Raw genomic sequence first — 19,969 nt, forward strand, 5'->3', positions numbered from 1 at the left:
GAGAGTGGGGTAGAGACAAGGTGGGATGGAGACCATGGATCTGACCCAGGGACTCAGGTCATGTGGAGGTTTATTGGCTTGTGAATTGAGATGGTCTGCCTTTGCATGGACGTAACATTCGCAGTACCAAAGAAAAGGACAGTGCAGCTCTTACAATGTGGAGCTGGTGTTTACGGTGAAGCTCTGCAGAACTTTGTATGTTGCTCATATTGTAGGAGAGCCCTAGGTCCAGGGCCCTACCAAATTATGGCATTTTGGTACAAATAATGCAGAGCCATTTGTTTATAAATATTTATATTTGTCTGAAGTATTTGTATGCTGCTGCTCAGCCAAAAAGGCTCCCCGAGTGGCTTACATATAATCAGTTAGACAGTCCCTGCCTTCAGGCTGACAATCTAAGAAGACATGACGCACAAGGAAAAAGGAATGGGGAGAGAAGAGAGAGTTGTTGCAGGAGTTGCAAATATCTTTCCTCTGAGAGGTACAGTATTTATTCAGTTGCTTCTGGGGTTCTAAAAAAGTCATTTTAAAAAAACATTCAGACAGCAAAAGCTCAGACATCTCTGAAGATGTGATGTATTTACTGCCTCTGCTGCTGCTACTTTTAATGTGATGTTTTATATGCCTTTTAAAAGTAATTTTGTTTTTTTGGGGGGGGGTTAAGATCAAGCTTTCCTGAAGCACAGGAGAGGTCACCCTACTGTTTTAAGAAGAAAGAAAAATGCGGAACAATAGCACTAACCCTTCCCCAATGTGCTCACCATTTCATGGACTATTTTTAAAAAGCCTGTATATCCCATTGCCCTCCAATACTGCAGCGCACAATCTACCAGAATGTTTTTGTAATGATCTTCTTGTCAATTCCAATTACTGGTATGTTGACATCAACAAAGCTGTACAGCATGCTTTCCTAACCAGGTACCCTCCAGATGTTTTGGACTACAACCCCCAGCATTCTTGTCTATTGCTGTGCTGGCTGGGCTGATGGGAGCTGAAGTCCTAAATATCAGGAGGGCACCAAGTTGTGGAATGCTGCTCTACAGTATCTCCTCCATCTGTATCCTCTGCACTGGGCTCAGGCTCTGGTGTGTGGAATCATAGAATCATAGAATAGTAGGGTTGGAAGGGGCTTATAAGACCGTCGAGTCCAACCCCCTGCTCAATGCAGGAATCTAAGTCAAAGCATCCCTGACAGATGGCTGTCCAGTTCATCTTGAATGCCTCCAGCATGGGAGAGCCCACTACCTCCCTAGGTAATTGGTTCCATTGTCGTATTGCTCGAACAGTCAGGACATTTTTCCTGCTGTTCACCCGGAATCTGGCTTCCTGTAACTTGAGCCCATTATTCCGTGACCTGCACTCTGGGATGATCAAGAAGAGATCCTGGCCTTCCTCTCTGTGACAGCCTTTCAAGTACTTGAAGAGCGCTATCCTATCTCCCCTCAGTCTTCTCTTCTCAAGGCTAAACATGCCCAGTTCTTTCAGTGTCTCTTCATAGGGCTTTGTTTCCAGTCCCCTGATCATCTTTGTTGCCCTCCTCTGAACCCTCTCCAGCTTGTCTGCATCCTTCTTAAAAGTGTGGTGCCCAGAACTGGACACAGTACTCCAGATGAGGCCTAACCAGTGCTGAGTAGAGGGGAACTAGTACTTCACATGATTTGGAAGCTATACTTCTATTAATGCAGCCCAAAATAGCATTTGCCTTTTTTGCAGGCACATCACATTGTTGGCTCGTATTCAGCTTGTGATCTACGACTATTCCAAGATCCTTCTCGCTTGTAGTATTTTTGAGCCAGGTATTCCCCATCTTGTAACTGTGCATTTGGTTTTTTGTCCTAGGTGCAGAACTTGGCATTTATCCCTATAAATGTCATTCTGTTGTCTTCTGCCCTGCACTCCAGCCTATCAAGATCATTTTGAATGTTGTTTCTGTCTTCCAAGGTATTAGCTATCCCACCCAATTTTGTGTCATCTGCAAATTTGATCAGCATTCCCTGCACCTCCTCCTCCAAGTCATTAATAAAAATGTTGAAGAGTACTGGGCCCAGGACTGAGCCCTGCGGTACCCTGCTCGTTACTTCTCCCCAGTTTGAAAAGATCCCATTGAGAAGCACTCCTTGAGTCCGATCATGTAGCCAACTATGGATCCACCGGATCGTTGTTTCATCTAGTCCACTTTGAGCTAGTTTGCTCATCAGGATATTATGGGGCACTTTGTCGAAAGCTTTGCTGAAGTTGAGGTATATTATGTCCCCAGCATTCCCACAGTCCACAAGGGAGGTTACCTGATCAAAAAATGAGATCAGATTCGTCTGGCAGGATTTGTTCTTGACAAATCCATGTTGGCTTTGAATAATCACTGCATTGTTTTCAGGGTGCTTACAGATGGATTGCTTTATCATCTGCTCCAGAATTTTCCCAGGGATTGATGTCAGACTGACTGGTCTGTAGTTCCCAGGTTCCTCCTTTTTGCCCTTTTTGAAGATAGGGACAACATTAGCCCTCCTCCAGTCATCTGGCACTTCCCCCGTCCTCCATGATTTCTCAAAGAGAATAGAAGGTGGTTCTGAGAGTTCTTCTGCCAGTTCCTTGATTACTCTAGGATGCAGTTCATCTGGCCCTGGAGATTTGAACTCATTCAAAGTAATGAGGTGTTCCTTGACCCTATGCCTATCGATCTCAAGCTGCAATCCTGCCCCTTCAGCCTGTACTTCGCCTTTGCCAGGGGCTCATAGACCCTCTTTTGGGAGAAGACTGAGCCAAAGTAGGAATTGAGCACTTCTGCCTTTTCTTTGTCATCTGTTATCATTTTGCCATCCTTATTTAATAGTTGAATCACCATTTCTTTCCTCTGTCTTTTACTATGCATGTATCTGAAGAAAGCCTTTTTGTTGCTTTTAGCATCCCTCGCTAACCTCAGCTCATTCTCAGCTTTAGCCTTCCTGACGCCATCCCTGCAATTCTGTGCTACCTGCCTGTACTCTTCCTTTGTTGCTTGGCCTTCCTTCCACTTCCTGTATGTGTCCTTTTTTGTTTTCAGGTCATCCCTAAGCTTTTTGTGAAGCCACATTGGCTTCTTCTGTTGTCTTCCGCCTTTTTTTCTTGTTGTAATTGTTTGTAATTGTGCCTTTAGAATTTCCTTTTTTAAAAACTCCCACCCACCTTGGACTCCTTTTCTCATTAGAGTTGCTCACCATGGTTCCTTCCTTCCTTCCTTCCTTCCTTCCTTCCTTCCTTCTTTATTTATTTCTATACCACCCAATAGCCGAAGCTGTCTGGGAGGTTCACAAAAATTAAAACCAAGGAGCACACAATAAAACAATATAAAATATATAGAACATTAAAACCACAGTATAACAATACAGACTAATTCCTTAAAATTACTGTTTTTAAACCATTGCTGTGAAAAATCAGTGGTTTCTTTCTTTCCTTGGAATGAATAGTGAACGTGTGGATAGGAGGACAGTGAAATATCATCTTTTGCTGAGGCTTTTAGCAATAAGATGATATTTGTTCGTGCCCACAAAGGGCCCGAACACAGAGATGAGGTCAAACATTGATGATCAGGAGTATCAAGGTTTATGTTCAGTGTTGCTAGGGGTATGAGTAACTTAAGTATTTCCATCAGGACAGTGGTCTGCTGCGTAATGCTCCAAGGAAGTCAGAAACTGGGGCTCTCAGAAGTCAGGCTTAGCACATTACCTCCTGCACCAAAAGTGCACTACCCAGACTGCAATTGGACGTTTTTCTGAGTCCTTGTATTAACTCGGAAAAATGTTCATTTTTTCCCCCTGATTTTTGTTTTTGTTTTTGGAACAACTTGATAGTTTTCCAAGTTAATACAAGAAGGGCTTTGGGGCTCTCTTCCATCTCTGTCTTATTTCTTTACTTCTGCCTGACTGACTACACCTGCTGCTGACCTTCCCGATCTTCTATTGCTGTCTTGGATTTTGAGCTCTGCCTGACTTTGATTATTTATCTGCCTTTTGCCCCATATTTGTTTTTCTGGACTTTGACTTCTATCCAACTCTGACCATGTAGCTGCTTCTGGGTCATTTGGATGGACAGCCAGGTCCCTGCATTCTGTTACCTGATGGCTTAGGGCCTAAACCTGCTCAGAACTGTGATGCTGAGGCTTCTGAAGAGCTTCTCAGAAACAGCTCTATGCCATCACTGAGTCATACAGTGTGGGTGGAATTTGCCACCAAGGGGGTGAAGGTTCTACCACAATGGAACAGGCTGAAAAATGTATCCTTCTAGATGTTGTTATTTGGTAAGTTACATTTGTTTTTATATAACTTGGAGTGTTACACACAATAATACATTGCATACTAGCTTCTACTTGTAAGACTACTGCTAAGCAAATGTGAATGAGAAGAATTAAAGAAAAATATCCACTAAATTCAATCTTTCCAGGATTTTCTGAATTTCAAATTCATCATGGAATCGGTCAAATTGGATATCCAACAGCAGAATGTTTTCATCTCTCAAATTATATAGCCAGAAGGTCTGCTATAAGCTGAAAGTCAGAGGTTTTGCAAGATGATGAGACACTCTGAAAAGTACAGTCTTGTAGGTTTTTATTTGTGGAGAGGCACAGTTAATTACTTGTAGCAGATGGAGAGACTGAAGTGCTGGGGAGACTGTTTCTTTTGCTACTGATGAATAGGACAAAAATATTAACTAGTATATAGTTTTTAACAATTAGCCTTAAAATTTTGTTGCAACAAAAAATAGAAGCCTACTCAGAAAAGATGTGCATTTTAAACTGATGGATTAATACAGCTTTAATAAATCCCTTTTCTGGCTTCAGCAAAGTAGCCACTGATAATCTCCACAAATAATGTCATTATTATGTCATTAGGAAGGCCCGGGGAGTAGTTCATATGTAACAGTTTATTTAATTTTGCCCTGTTTCTCTACATTAATTCTGGGAGATCATTTCTGACATTATTTTACATACTGTCCACATTTTCCTGAGGGACAGAGATTTCAGAATGCCTTTAAAACATAAAAGTTTCATTTTTTCCAAATTAAAGTTTCAGTGCTTGATATAAAAGTATAATCACTGGTGTGATGATGGAAATTCCACAATATCATTAGATGAGTCTATCCTATTGTCCAGTCATTACTGTTCATATGATGTGTGAGCTCTGGTTAGTTCTAAAGAGGAAGTTTTTGTCTCCTGAAGGAGGAAAATGGAGCGGGGAATGTGAAAACCTCAGGCTCATGCAGACTCATTCCCAGAAACCATAGTTTAGTGTTATGCCTGAAGCACGCCAATGCCATGAAGAAGGGAGCAAGATGAGCCTCTGTTGGGAGGGAGTTCTCAGAACTTGGGTGTGGCCACTGTAAAAGGGCATCTGTCTTGTCCTAACTAAGCCTGTTTCTTGGGATTTTGATTCTGACTAATGAGAATTCTTGGTTGCTCCCAGTTCTTTAGACTAGACTTGGGGCTTCTTCACACGGAGCTTTTATCCTGCTATTGAGATTGGTTACTCACAGAAGTTTGCAGGTCCTTTAGATGACATGGTTAACCTCCAGGGCATCTCCCGCACCAAATGACCTTTATTACATTTTTTAAAAGATTGGAAAGAATGAGCTATCAAATTACAGCATTTGAATTCCACTTGAGTTCCCTCATAAAAAAGGAAAAGCCACAATAAGAGGAGCTAGACCACAGTGCCATCTAGTGGCTGTATAATGAACCATATGGAAGACTCATATAAGGGGGGAAAGGAGGGGGGAAGGAAGCACATGTAAAGGGAGTCTGTTGTGATCCTGTGTTTAAAACAGAAGCAGGAAGCCCCCTTTTAAATGCAGGGTTTTAGGCTGGTGTAGAGATACTCATGGTTCTAGTCTAATGATAACAGAGTCTCCTCTATTAAAATTCATCCACAATTATAAGTCTTCTAACCCTGAAAGGACTTGCAAAATTTCATTAAGCCTAAGATGATTCTGTGAAGTAGTCTGTGACATTTTAAAATGCTGTGCATTTTACTTGGGACAACTGACACTTCCATGACTTTATGTTTACCCTCTGTACCCAGTGCTACTTGGGAAATATCACCTTAATTTACAGCTTATTTTACCAGTTTTTAAAAAACTCTGTCCTGGATTGATACTGTTTTAGTTGTTTTACTTGTTAGAGGTTTTTTTATGTATGAAATGTTTTCTATTTGCAAATAAGATTCTCCTCTATTTTATTCAGCCAGTATAGACAAGCAGCACATGAGCTACATTTAGAAATTGTATCATTGGATACTGCCAATATGCTACCATCCTCTCTCCCCCGCGGTGATGCTGCTGTTGTCCTCTCTTGCACTTAAATAGATATGGGAGTGGCTGTATCTCCAAAACCATGGGTTGGAAAGGATTGCTACTCTCCAAAATACCAGCAGGTCTTTTATTTCGTTTCTCCTTTCACAAAATCCAGAACTGCATATGAATTATTTCACATGCTTATAAGGTTACAGAGCGATGCATGTGAACAGTTCGGGGTGGGGGGGGGGAGGAGTTATAGTTTTACTCTACCTAGGGATTTTCTTGATTACTAAGCATGTCTCATTACGTTTTCCTGTGTGTAGGATTATAGCCCCAGGCATGTTCTGGTTTATTGAAGGAGCAGCGTTGACTGAGGGAGCAATTCTGGGCTCCCCAGGAGGGTAGAAGGGGAGTCCCATTAGTGGGATATCATATCTGCTGCCTGAGATCCCACTGGTAGTGTTCTGCCGGTGATGGGGCCCCAAATGGGGCATTCGAGGGGAGGCTGTGGATCCACCTTCCCATGAGACGGCCCCAAAGAGGTCCTGAACCTATGCCCACCCTGGTACTGATGTAGTTAGATCTCTTATTAGGGTCAGCGGGAGGTGGAGAAGAAGAAACTGAAAGAAAGTAATGGAAAGGGTCCTACCCTGACTCCAACCTAACCACAGTGAGCCAGCAGGGCTTTGGTTGTGGCAGTTGCTCCACCATCGAATCTCCCCTCTGCCTCCTGCCATCTTCGTAGGATTGCTCTGCCCAGTACTTATGCCCCAGTTGCCTCCTACGTACATGACTTTTTGTGCTGAATTCAAGGTATTGGGGATGAAATGTAAAATTGGTTTCAAACCTCTAGGGTGTGTGGCCTACTTAACATCTATTCTAGGTGCATTTGACATGGTTACCAAGGATCGTTTTAAATGACATACTTGCCCTTCACATATTCCACATTTTTGCAACTTTCAACAACTTTCTCATCCCCCCTTTCTCTCCCCCCACCCCCCTCCCACCTCTTTGTTCAGTCCTATGCTGCTATCCTCTTGTAACTAGTTAAAGGTTTTCTCATAACTTGTAGACAAAATCAGCACGAAGATCAATGAAATTATTCTTTTTTCCCCTTGCTTTCAGGATAATTGGTCTTGTTCAGTAGTTAAAGCTATCTGTGTGCGAAAGGGTGCAGATGTTTAATGTAAAAAGGAGTCAAATGACTGTAACAGGGAGGGGGAAGTGTTTCCAGAAGGTAAATGACACAAACACACATCTCTGGGATCTGTGGTGAAAATTGTGAATGTGAAAAATAAAGATCTAGGGCAGTATACAACTCTGCACCGCCACTAAGGTAAATAATGTTGCACTAGCGTGAATGGTCTCTAGCACAACGCCAACAGCGCTTGCCGGTGCAATGGGTTTCCCTGGAGTGTTGATAACAAACAGGCAGATAGTAGGGATTCTACTACAAAAGAAACTTTAAACATATTTTGGCCATTGTTTCAGCTTGTCTGTCTGGATCTGCTATAGGTAGTTGTATCACTTGGATAAGAAGTAACTCTGACTATAGCCAGCTGTCTGTAATGTGTAGCCCTGATGTTATTTATTCTCCTTTTGGTAGTAGATGAAAACATTTTTATTTGCCCAAGCTTTTTAGCGTGCATTCATTTTATGTTGGACTTTTAGTTGCCTGCCAAATTGTCTTTATTAGATTTGTATTTTTAGGTTTTTAATTTGGAAGCCATTTGGGGAACTATGGTTGTTGAAGAGTGGCTAATAAATGTTTTAAGACATAACATGAAAATTATATTGACTGTTTCTATGTCTCCGGCTCTGCTTCACTGTTGGTTGGGAGAGGAAATGTTCAGTATGATGACATCAGGACCAATAGCAAGTATACTGCTTGATTATAGAGGAGAAGGACATGATGCAGGGCTGCCATTTTGGGTAGTTCTGCCCTCTGCTCAATCAACATTGATTGCAGCGCAGTCCTATGCATGTTTATTTGAAGAAAGTATCAGTTTGTTCAGTGGGGCTTACTTTCTGGTAAGTGTGCTTAAGACTGCAGCCCAGATCATAGGATATGATTAGGGGAATTAGATCATTGTGGATTTACCTTGCTAGATGAATCATAAGAACATAGGAAGAGCTATGCTGGATCAGACCATCTAGTCCAGCATTCTGTTCACACAGTGGCTGACCAGCTGTTGACCAGGAACCCACAAGCAGAACACAAGCGCAACAGCACCCTCCCGCCCATGTTCCCCAGCAACTGGTGTACAAAGGCATACTTCCTCTGGTACTGGAGGTTGCACACAACCATCAGGACTAGTAGCCATGAATAGCCTTTTCTTTCTGGAATTTGTCTAATCCCCCTTTACAGCCATCCAAATTGGTGGCGGTCAGTATTGATATGCAATATATTCTTCTGAGAACTGCCATTAATGCCCTCTTCAATGTAGTGTGACTTGGGACTACTGCTTTATAGATCCTTTGGGCACTAGGATGATTGGAAAACATTGTTTGGTCTGCATTTTTAATTGAACTGACCTAATTTGCACTTCCTGGGCTATTACATGAATTGGAACACAATCAAGCTTCACATTTCCCACTTCTCTGAATTTCATGATGCAGTTCTTGGTTCCATAAAACAGATCCCAAAATGTATATTTTAGGGGGAAATGTAAACAGAAATGTGTACTTTAGGGAAAATGTATACAACAATGTATTTTGTGCATTTCAAAAAAATCGCACAAAAGGGGATAGAATGGATTTATGATTGAATATGCAGGAAACTGACATGGACCAGAATACCCATCCTACTGGGCACACAATCCATTAATGGTAATATGAAAAAGTGGTGCCAGTGTATAGAATAACACAAGCAGATTATGCATGCTCCTATGAGCATACAATTAAATAATGCGATTTTCTTCTTTAACTGTTTGAAGGTTGCCCACAACGGTATGGCCACAACAGAATGTGTTGGTTATAATTGTCTTAAGATTGGGCTGGTTAATTGCAGTTATAAGATTCATAATCAGAAACATAGCTTTAAGTGGTTAGCTTTACAAGATAAAAGCCTAGCATGAAGAGAAAGACAAGGGAAAAGAGCTGTATATTTTTCCTTTTTCTTTTCGCACTTCAGCAATCAAAATACTGTGCTTTATGAAGGCCGTGGGATGTTTTCAGAGGATTTGATGGTTATGCATTATAAAGGCACATGGATAAATGCCAAGAAGTAAGTGTTGAAGAATGCTGCTGTTGAGAGAAGATGCAGAAATTCTGTTTGGGGATAAATAAATGCAGGGAAGACAACATAGTTGTGTGTGTTTGTACTGTGCTTTTTATATTTTTGTCTGCTCAATGCATTCTACAAGATAATGGCTCATGGACTGGAAAGGATGTACAGCACTCTGATTATTCATCCTTCACCAGAGCCTGGTGAAAAGTCCTATACCCCTTAGACAGAAGGAAGATTTTTGTTGTCATTGAAAATGTCAGACATGCATCTAGTAATGGTTTCAGTGCCAGGGTGTATACGTTGAAATAGACAGCACTCCCAACCCTAATTCTCATTAAACAACAAGTCTGTCACCTAGATAGTAGTAAGAAGTTATGGGATAGACAGCATTTCAGATTTGCCCTTTTTCTGTGCTGTATTGACCTGATAGTTTGATCCCATCTCCCTGATTATAGCTCGTTTTCCCGGCTATACTTACGATGAAGTAGAGTGCTGCTCTTCCTTTTGTAATGAATAGAAAATGCTGAGCATGTAACAATATTTTAATATGTAAAGTGGACTCTTCTGGAGGATTATTTAGTGTATCCATAAAAGTACATTTGGATGGAGGGAAGTTACTGACATACTTCTTGCTTTTCTATTGGCCTATTATATTTTCACAGTGTGTTTGTATGTCTTTACAATTTGCATGTTCTCTGTGCCCTCCAACACTTTATACATACAGACATTTTACAGATAGGGATACTCATATGTATGAGTGGGTGAGCAGCAGCGTATGGTAGCCCAGCAGCATAGCCTACTGGGCAGTCCACACTCAAATATGCCACAAGTGGAAACAGGAGCTTAACGGTACGTACAAGCAGATGACAAAAGCAGTGAGTAAGCCATACACTTGCAGAACAAGTTAACTATTTGTAGTACACATTCATACATTACATTGCATTTATACCACTTAGAGGACATTGGTTCCAGTTTAAGCTGAGGAACACTACTGCACAGTGAAGTGACTATCCTATAATCAGAGCTGGAGGGAGGAATCCTATGTTCCCTAGACAGCGTCTGGGTTGTCGGTTCTGGGCTTCAAGGTTGGAACTCGTAGCCCAGAAACCACACTCCCCTCCCCCTCCTAGTCGATGTGGTTTTCTCTGTGTTGGCTATGTCCCCACACCCGGAAATGGAGCACGGAGATGGGGAAAAGGGGGTGGTCCCAGGGGTGGGGAGGGGAGGAGACTGCAGAAGCCATGTTATGCACCGTGTGGCTCCCCCCTCCTGCTCCAAAGCTCCCGGCTAGACAGGTGAAGTCACCTGTCTAGCCAAAAATGCAGGGCAGCTGGAGCACGGAGGCGAGGAACGTCTCCATGCTCCAGCTGGCCTGCATTGGATAGTTGTTAGCCTCTGAGTTTGAAGGCTGATGACTATCTCCATAAGATTGTGCCCTTAAAGCTGTAAATTGGAGTAAGGCAGTAATTGCCTCTGAGCATGTGCAGAGTGCTTTTCATGCATCAGTGAACAACTGAAACATCCCGTCTCCCAACAAGACATTTGCTTCCTGAAAATGAAGACAGCTAGAAGGTGAGGCACAGCAATTGGCTCAAGTGAAGTTTTAAGAAAATACTGCTGCCCTTTAATAACATAGTTAAGTCTGTCAGCAGGTTTTCATTTGTTTTCTATTTTGCCACCCTGTAAAACAATACCACTTTCCTTCATGGGGTTATGTATTCCCAATATCTGCTAATACCTAACACTTAATGGATCAGAGCTGTACCCCAAAGTCTGCTGCTTAGTTTCCCACTTCCTGATGAATCATATTTTAATCTGCTCATATCTTAATCTGAGTTTTGGTCTATGGCACTGATTCACATTTTACATTTTTAGCAGATAGATGTTTTAGCAGGTAGATCTACGGTTTTCACCTGCAATATGCATTTTTCACTGCAATCTCCCCTTGACGACACTCTGTGGGGGGTCATGCAAAATCTTTATAAAGGAAGAATGTAGTAATTACTGTTGTAGTTCATCAATACTGCTGCATATTCTGTTTAGCAAAATGAAACAGTCAGTGGTGTAATGGTAAATTTCTGGTTAAACATTCCATCAAAACACACACATCAAAAACAAACCACTTATAAAATATCAGCTAAATTTATAGGTCATGACTGCAATCTTATGCATAGTTACCTAGGAGTAAGCTCTACTGAACTTGATTTAACTTTTAAAAATTAAACTTTTAAAACACATTGAGCTTAAATACAGAACTTCAGCCAGCTGAAATGCAACCTTTCTCTTTTAATTAGAAATGCAAACAATCTTGGAAAGAAATGTTATGATTTAAACAGCTAGGGTGAAGTGGGAACCCCACTGAAGAAAAAAGAATATCCTCTGCTTCATTATTTCCCCCTTTTTCTGGCTTATTCTATGCTAATCTATTGTCACAAACAATAATAATAATAAAAACTCCTGGGAGTTGTAAGACTTTTTTCTGTCTAAACATGCATAAAATTGTGTGCTAAATCGATGTTTTCTGCTTAAGAACACACCAATTATTTAACTACCCAATACAATTTTTTCTCTAGAATACTATAGTCAAATGCATATATTTAGATAATAATGAGCAGATTTGGAAAGCTGAATATGCAGAAATGATTTGACTTAAAGTTGGCTTGTTGCAAAAGTGCACAATGTTGTGTCATTTTATTTAAATATAATTAGTACAGCAACTACATTTGTTTCTGTTACTTAAATTCTTCTCTACATAGCTTTCCTACAAGGTGAGTATGTTGGAGAACAATCCTGTACTGTAGGATCTGTTAGAACTCCCCCACCCCCCAATTGAGGCCATAGATACAGCTATAACCTCGGGGGGGGGGGGGGAGATACAAGCAGGGATTCCTCCCTGTGCCCAGCCACTACAGAAAGCTTTGCTGTGCCTCCTATTCCGAAGGAGTGAAGAGGGATGGGGATGTAGAAAATGGAGTGAGACGGTGGGCGGTTAGGGCACACTGATTTAGGGCATTGGATCCATAAGCCACCATTGCCATGCCCACCCACTGCTGGGCAAGGGCACAGTCCCAGCAAGGGCACAGGTCCCAGCATTCCCCAGCCAGCCATGCTGGCTGGGGAATGCTGGGAGTTTTAGGACTTTTTCTGTCTAAGCATGCATAGGATTGTGCCCTAAGTCAACTAGATGAGCTCAGAGCTTCTCCAGCTCAAATTCTTTTTAAGGAAGAATGGGAAGTGAAAATACCTCTGTCATTCCTCCTGCCCTGCTGCCTGGCTCTTGCCAGCAGGCATTTGATAGATGGAAGGTTCTGACCTCAGAGCCCTCCATTTATAGAATGTCAGTCCCATAGGACTGCGTGCTTAGTATGTTAGTATACTGCAATAACTTTATATTCTATTCCTGTGTTCACAAATGCTATCTGCTTAATCTCAGTATAACTGCTGTAGTTAGAGTAGGCTTCTGTGTAGTGTTAAGAGATATACAGACTTGGTGCAAGCTAAGTGACAGTTGTTGCTTTAACATTTAATATTTCTACAACAGATTTCAAGTATTTGAAAAGGTGAGACCAACTGGATTGTTATACATTGCTCTCATCTTTGAAGGAATGCATTAGGCTATAATATGGAGAGATGATTTGAAAACCCTATAGAAAGGCTATAAAATAGTGTAGGTTGATTTCTCTTAAGAGTTTACTAACAATCCTTAATAATTTGAATATGCAGCAGTGTATCAGTTGATGTGATTGGACAACTAATAATGGAGAAGCATAGATGTGAGCAGGTTGTGCTGGTTGATAATGAGCAACAGATTTCTTCACCAGCTGACTGTTTCATTCTGGAAAGTGACTGAGTGAATGTATGTCAATTTCTGTTCACACTTGCAAGATTTGAAATCACAGTATATGTGCCAGTACTGACTTCTGCAGCGGTGGTGGTTGTGGTGGGGTACTTGGCTCAAAACAGAAATATCTCTCTCCCTTGATTTCTTTTGGAAGCTGTGACAGTTGCATATCTGCACCAAGATTTCCCTTATGAATGAATCTCCTCCTAGACAGGCACCCATGAGATTCTGCATATATGCATATATGCAAAGCAGAAACAGTGGGCAATATTAGCACTTGCTAGGAAAAAGGAAAAAGGGGTGGTTTGCTGCCAAAATCTGGCAGTGAGGTTTTTGCCTAGCAAGCTCTGACGGTGTTGATTTGCACTTCTACTGTGGCAGTATTGCATACTATCCAATCAGTAACCATGGTATGTAGCATTGTTTTTTGAAGTTGATATTGTGGTTAGATTCTCTGATCACACAGTATTTATTCTTCCACAAGTGGAACCTGCAACAGAATGTTGCAGTGTGGGGTGTTCCTATTCAGGGTTCCAGACCGCCACCGATGGTCTCTCCCAGGATATTCCGTTCAATTCCCCCTCTCCTCCACTCCATTTTTGGGGAAAAAAGTGCCATTATTTGCTATGGCACCTGTGCATGCACAGTCCTCATTGGTCTGTTTTGTTCCCCACCCTTAAGACTTTCCCTCCAAAGAGTTTTTGTAGTCTGCAAACTTTTGTGTTCACCCAAGCCTGTTGATACTTCCTGCTTCTGAGTGGATAGTCCTGTTTTGGCTACATAAGGATCCATATACAGAGAGTGAGTTTCCTATTAGTATATAGGATGATGGCTAGTTACAGTTATTGTATGACAGCTTGGTTATATAAGCTTGGAACAGCTGACATACAGGTATCTGCAACAGGAGGCAAGCTTATCATTAAACTTATATGTGAGCATGTAAATAGAACTGATATATTGGGGTAGCTCAAACAATACTTTGAGTTACATGTGAAAATAAAGTTTAAATGATCTCTGGTATGGAGTATGTTTATGCCAGCATTTTCACTAACTACACTGCCTGTTACCTGACAGTGATGCATCTGAGCATTGCAAATCTGTTTTTCTAACAAGCAAACCAGTGCTGCATTGAAATAAACAAAAACGGAGCTATTGAATTTTTAGGTTGAATGTCATATATTTAGTTTTAGCAGATAATTAAATTAGTGAATGGTATTAATGAAACTACTGCTGTCTGTTCTTAGTAATTGGTTTATGGTGTGCATGTATTTCTGTATGTATTTCTGTATGTGTTTCTTTCTGTATGCAATACAGAAAAGTTAAGAGACTATCTTTTAAATAAGAAGTAGAGCTGATCCCCCTGGAAGGAAAGTTCCTGTTGGTGCTGATAGGAGCTTCTCTTCCGGAACTAAGAGCTGTGTGTGTGTGTGTGTGTGTGAGAGAGAGAGAGAGAGAGAGAGAAATGAATTTTGTCAGGACCATGGGGAGGGAGGGGTTAACTTCCCTCCCTCCCTCTGCATCTGAAAATGTATCTATGTATTCTTTTTTATACAGGCTAATTATGTATGTTCTAGGGCTGACTGGCTGACTGATGGAACAAACAAACATATCTGCTGCTAGTTATTATTTTACTCTTTACAATTTTGTTTAAACTATTGGCATTTAATTACCAAGAAAAAGGAATTGTTTGTAACATTTGTCAAAAATAAGAAATATAACTTGCATGTCAGTCAAATGCAAGAAATAGCATATGAATAACTGAATTATTGGAATTTTCTTGTATGTCAGTAGATCATTCCTCCTTGAAATGATATTGCTCATTTCCTTATCGTACATCTATTTGAAAAAAGTACTTCTTTTAATTTTTTTGGCTTTATTTTGGTAGGCCTCCTTAAAATTTTGTGCAGACAATTATTTGTATGACTTCCACATTTAGAAAAGCAGTAAGTTTACAATGAGTGACAGCCACACTTTAGACTGTAAGAATTTTTTTTTTTTTACTTCTACACAATGATAGGGACACGAGTAGAGATATTTTAAAAATCACAAGAACGAAGGAAGAATTCTCTTTCAGTACTGAAGTTTTGATGACATGTACAGAACTCCAAGGAAATCATTTTTCAAAGGCAGAGCATGTTGGATCTAGCCTCGATATAGCAGTTGCCAAATCCTCAGGAATGTACACAGCTCTTACTTGAGAATTCAGGAGCAAGATTGGGTCCAGGAGCCCTCCCAAGCCACAAACTTGATGCTTCAGGAGAGTTCAACTGCATCCAAAATAGGCTGTACCCCTAGCCTCAGATGAACTTTCTTACTAACTGAAAGCACTTCTGCCTTTGGATTAGATCGTGTTGCAGCTTGGAGTCCGTCACTGACTCCAGACACTGATTCACAACCTCCATTGCCTTCCTAGACTAGGATGAAAAAGAGACAATTGGTTGTTATCAGCATATGGATGGTAACCCAGCCCCAATCTCTGGGCACTCTCTTCAGGTGGTTTCATGTAGATAGTGAAGAGCATGGGGGACAAGATGGAATCCTGTGGAATCCTCCAGGTAATGGGGTTCCCCAGCACCATCTTCTGGATTCTGCCATCTAGGTAGGACTGGAACCAGCCAAAACATCCTGGCAAGATGGTTCATAAGGATACCAGCAGAACCAAAAGGGATGCACGCTTTCTGTCTAACTGGTCTGCCTAGGCTGGTCTTCCCCAATGTGGTGCCCTGCAGATGTTCTGGACTGTAGCACCCCTCCTTCCTGGCCATTGACCATGCTGGCTGGGCTAGTGTAATTTGTAAAAGAGGGGCTATACACTCTCACAGAGAAATCTCTGGAGTTGGGTTGACGCTATCTGCTTGAGCACCTTGCCCTCCAAATGCTAAACGTGGCGCAGGCTTGGTGTCCAAAGAGTGCTTCTTCAGCAGTGCTCTAACAACACCTAAGACTGCTCTTAAGACTGCTGTCTTAAGTTTAAGGCAGTTGGTAGAATGCCCTCAATAAGAGGATTCACTTAGAGCAGAGGTTGGGAACTTTTGGACCTCTGGTTGTTGTTGGACTCCAGTTCCCATCATCCCTGAACACTGGCCACACTGGCTAGGGCTGATGAGAGCAGGAGTCCAACTAAACTAGAGGGCCACAGTTTCCCCGCTCCTGCCTTAGAGCATTCACAACATTCTCCACCCATATGGTGAGGCTGCTTTAATCAACCAGGATTGGCAAACATTGAGAGAGCAAGTGGTTGACCTCACACCTCCAAAGATCCTGTCCAGGTCCTGAGGCTGCATATTATCATTATCATCATCATCATCATCATCTCAATTTATAACCCACCTATATACAAAATATTCTAGGCGGTGTACAAAGTTAAAAACAATTTAACCCCCCAAAATGAACAATAAAAACAATATAGTATAAACACAGTATATAACCATCAACAAAGAGGAACAAGAATTCTAAAAAGTAAAGGCCTGCCAGAATAATAAAGTCTTTAATTCTTGCTTAAAAACCTTCAAAGAGGTCAGCAGGCGCATTTCAACAGGCACATCATTCCACAGTAGAGGGGCGGCAAAGGAAAATGTCCTCTTGCATATGGCTGCTAAGCTCACTTTGGGCAGCCGCAGCAGATAGCCTTCAGAGGACCTTAGGTGGCAGACTGGGAAATAGGGGAGAAGGCCCTCCCTAGGGTACCTTAGACCTGGACCATGTAAGGCCTTAAGCTTATTCAGCATAAGCTGAATAATATCCACAAGCAGATGTCACCAAGAACATCTCCATAGGATGTTCAGAATAGAGTCCAAATTGGAATAGATGTGAGTGACTTTATCTACCAAGTATATTTGGAAACTGGCCATAGTAGCCTATCAAAATTTTTCTCCCACTATTTTGGTAGCCAAAAGGCCCATCCTGACTCAAAAAACTTCTGCTGCATGGATGCAATGATGGAAGAAAAGTCATATTTCATTGCTGCAACACTGCCATGAGGAAGGCCCTACAACGAAGTGTAGGAACGTAGGAAGCTGCCTTATGCTGAGTCAGACCATGGGTCCTTCTAGCCCAACATTTGTGGACACTGATTGGCAGTGGCTCTCTAGGGTTTTAGGCAGGAATTTTTCCAGCCCTACCTGGATATGCTGGGGATTGAACCTGAGACCTTCTGCATGCAGAGGATGAGCTCTACCACTGTGTCGTAGCCCTACCATTGTCAAGAATCCATCTGGGTCCATCAGTCTCTAAGAGTGGACCATCCTGATAGGCCCCTCACCCATGCAGAGGATAGATGTCTCAGTGAATCTAAACAAAAGGGGTTATCCAAAGCTTCCCCACTTATAGATTACCATTGTTCAACCAGCACAAAACACCAAATTTGAGGGTATGTACAGTTTGATGTGCAAGGCCAGATAACTGAGACACCTTCTTGGTTGTCATGGAGGCCATGAAATCTTGTACTACACCGATCAAGTGCCCCTTGAAGTAGATGCTGAAATCCCCTGGAACAACCAGGGTATGCGTGTATCCCCCTTCACATTATAGGAACACCTTTCTTGGCTCTGGCAGGGAGACTGTACTTGATTAGGGAAGATGATAAAAGCCTTCTCCAGAGCAGGTGTTCCCACTGCTCCTGCACATATCAGTGGCAAGCAATTCTTATACTATGACTACCTCCTTCTTCCTAAATTTGCCAGGTGACATTCAGGGTTTTCTGCACATTAGAAGAGAAGAGACTAATGGTGCTAGAGAAATGTGGCTTAATTTGGGGGACCATGTTGAAAAGCAAAAATAAGATAATCTAATTCAGAGCTGTTCCATGCACAAGGCCTTTTTCTAGTGACTAGAAACTGCTGATTGAATATGAATGACAGCTGGGAGGGAGAAACTGGATTTCAGTACACTTTCCAAATCCAGCTTGGAGTTGGATTTGGAAAGTCAGCATGTTGTCTAACATGGAAGCAGCATAGCATAGCATATGTTTACAAGATCATATAACATGATTGGAGAGTCAGTGTGGTGTAATGGGTAGAGGGTTGGGCTTGGGCTGGCTGGAATTTGGTTCAGTTTCCATGACGCTCACAGGGTAATCTTGGGCCAATCACTGTTGGGGCATTCTGATGCCCATTCCCCACTCAGCATATGCCACACCCATTCAAGGTGGAGGTGGGATCATGCCTACTAGTCCTGCCCCAATGCTCACACATTCAGTACTGGAGTGAAAGGGATTTATGAAAATAGCACTTCACCGTGGGAATTAATAATTCAGTTAGGGCTCCTGTTCATGTGGATGAGCCCTGTGCACATTCATCACCTTTCACACTAATGCTAAATCTGTGTGGAAGTTGGGGCAGGGCTAGTAGGCATGATCATACTCTTCTGCTGTGTGTCCATTATATGTGGGGATGTTGCTGTATCCCTTATATCTCAGTCCAATGTATGTCGCGTGATCGTTGCAAGGATAAAATGGGGTAACCCTCTGCATATAATTTTGAGCTCCTTGAAGGAAAGGTGGGAAACAAATGCAGTAAATAAATTACTAAAGCCATGACCTCATCACAGAGTGCTGGAAATAGGAAGTTTGTTTCCCAAACTCTGTTTTTTAAGTGGTATTGATCTGATTCTAGCCTTGTATATTAATGAACTGTGAACCTGATGGTCAGAATTTACAGTAAAAATAAAAACATCTCATGGCTTCTGAGCTCTAGACTCCAAAAATTTAACAGAAGTGATGCTTGTGCATGATAAGAACAGTGCAGAATGGTTAACAATATTCTGCTTTCAACATCTTTTGTTACAGCTGTTATGTCAAGAAGCCAAGAAGGACCTGGAGAGATGGGAAAGGCAGTGCTCATCCCGAAGGATGATCAGGAAAAAATGAAAGAGCTGTTTAAAATCAACCAGTTTAACCTTATGGCCAGTGACATGATTGCATTCAACAGAAGTTTGCCTGATGTAAGACTAGAGGGGTGAGTTTACATATTCAACTTGGCTTTGCAATGTGTCATATTGATATTACCAATATTTGTATAAAGTGGTGAAATTAATATCCACCCCCTGTGCTATTTTACATATCTGCCTCTCTTTTCACAGTTACTTCTTTCTTCTGCTACTTCCCAACTAATTGGGCTTTATGAGTAACAGTACTTTACAAACTGTTTCACAAATGATAGGGAATTTTGCATCTGGTCCAAATTCCTTACTCATTTTGAAAATAAATGTTGATGCTTCCTGATCAGGGTAGGAGACTTTATATGAAGATCTGCTTTCAAGGAATTCACTTGTCAATCTGTGTGAAAACTTGCAGTTTTTCCCTGGCCTAGGCATAGAATCCACTTCACGTTGCAATCCTAAACACACTTATACATCCCATTGAGTACAGTGGGACTTACTTCTGAATAAACATACACTGATAGTGAAATCTGATGTAAGTGTTTTGTATTGTATGAAAGCACTTTGGATAGATCATGTTAGTGCTGGCTTGGCTTGGATTAGGCAAGGAGAGCAGAGGTAGACTGGAGACCAAAGCCACTTTGGAGCTTTTCAGTAAGAACTGCAGAAGACAATGAGTAGTGCTGTGATGGACAGGAAGGTAATACGTTCATTTGGAACAGGGTTGGCACCACAGTGGGAATAGGCAGACTTGGGAA

The 19,969-nt window shown here is 41.6% G+C and overlaps 1 protein-coding gene across 3 annotated transcripts in view; it reads left to right on the top strand.

Annotated features, from left to right (window-relative positions):
• The window catches only part of GALNT13 (polypeptide N-acetylgalactosaminyltransferase 13), a 328,615-nt gene that overhangs the window by 83,203 nt on the left and 225,443 nt on the right, over positions 1-19,969 (top strand). For 2 of the 3 annotated variants that reach the window (XM_084810981.1, XM_084810998.1), the window contains exon 3: positions 19,120-19,288. In XM_084810981.1, the coding sequence (XP_084667107.1) occupies positions 19,120-19,288 (169 nt within the window). Of the gene's footprint in view, positions 1-4,117; positions 4,274-19,119; positions 19,289-19,969 lie in introns of those variants that run through there. The other variant, XM_084810989.1, reaches the window with a different exon arrangement.

The sequence above is a fragment of the Heloderma suspectum genome, chromosome 1 (genome assembly GCF_057233095.1).
Source record: "Heloderma suspectum isolate Gila_16-S chromosome 1, 16-S_ref, whole genome shotgun sequence".
Lineage (NCBI taxonomy): Eukaryota > Metazoa > Chordata > Lepidosauria > Squamata > Helodermatidae > Heloderma > Heloderma suspectum.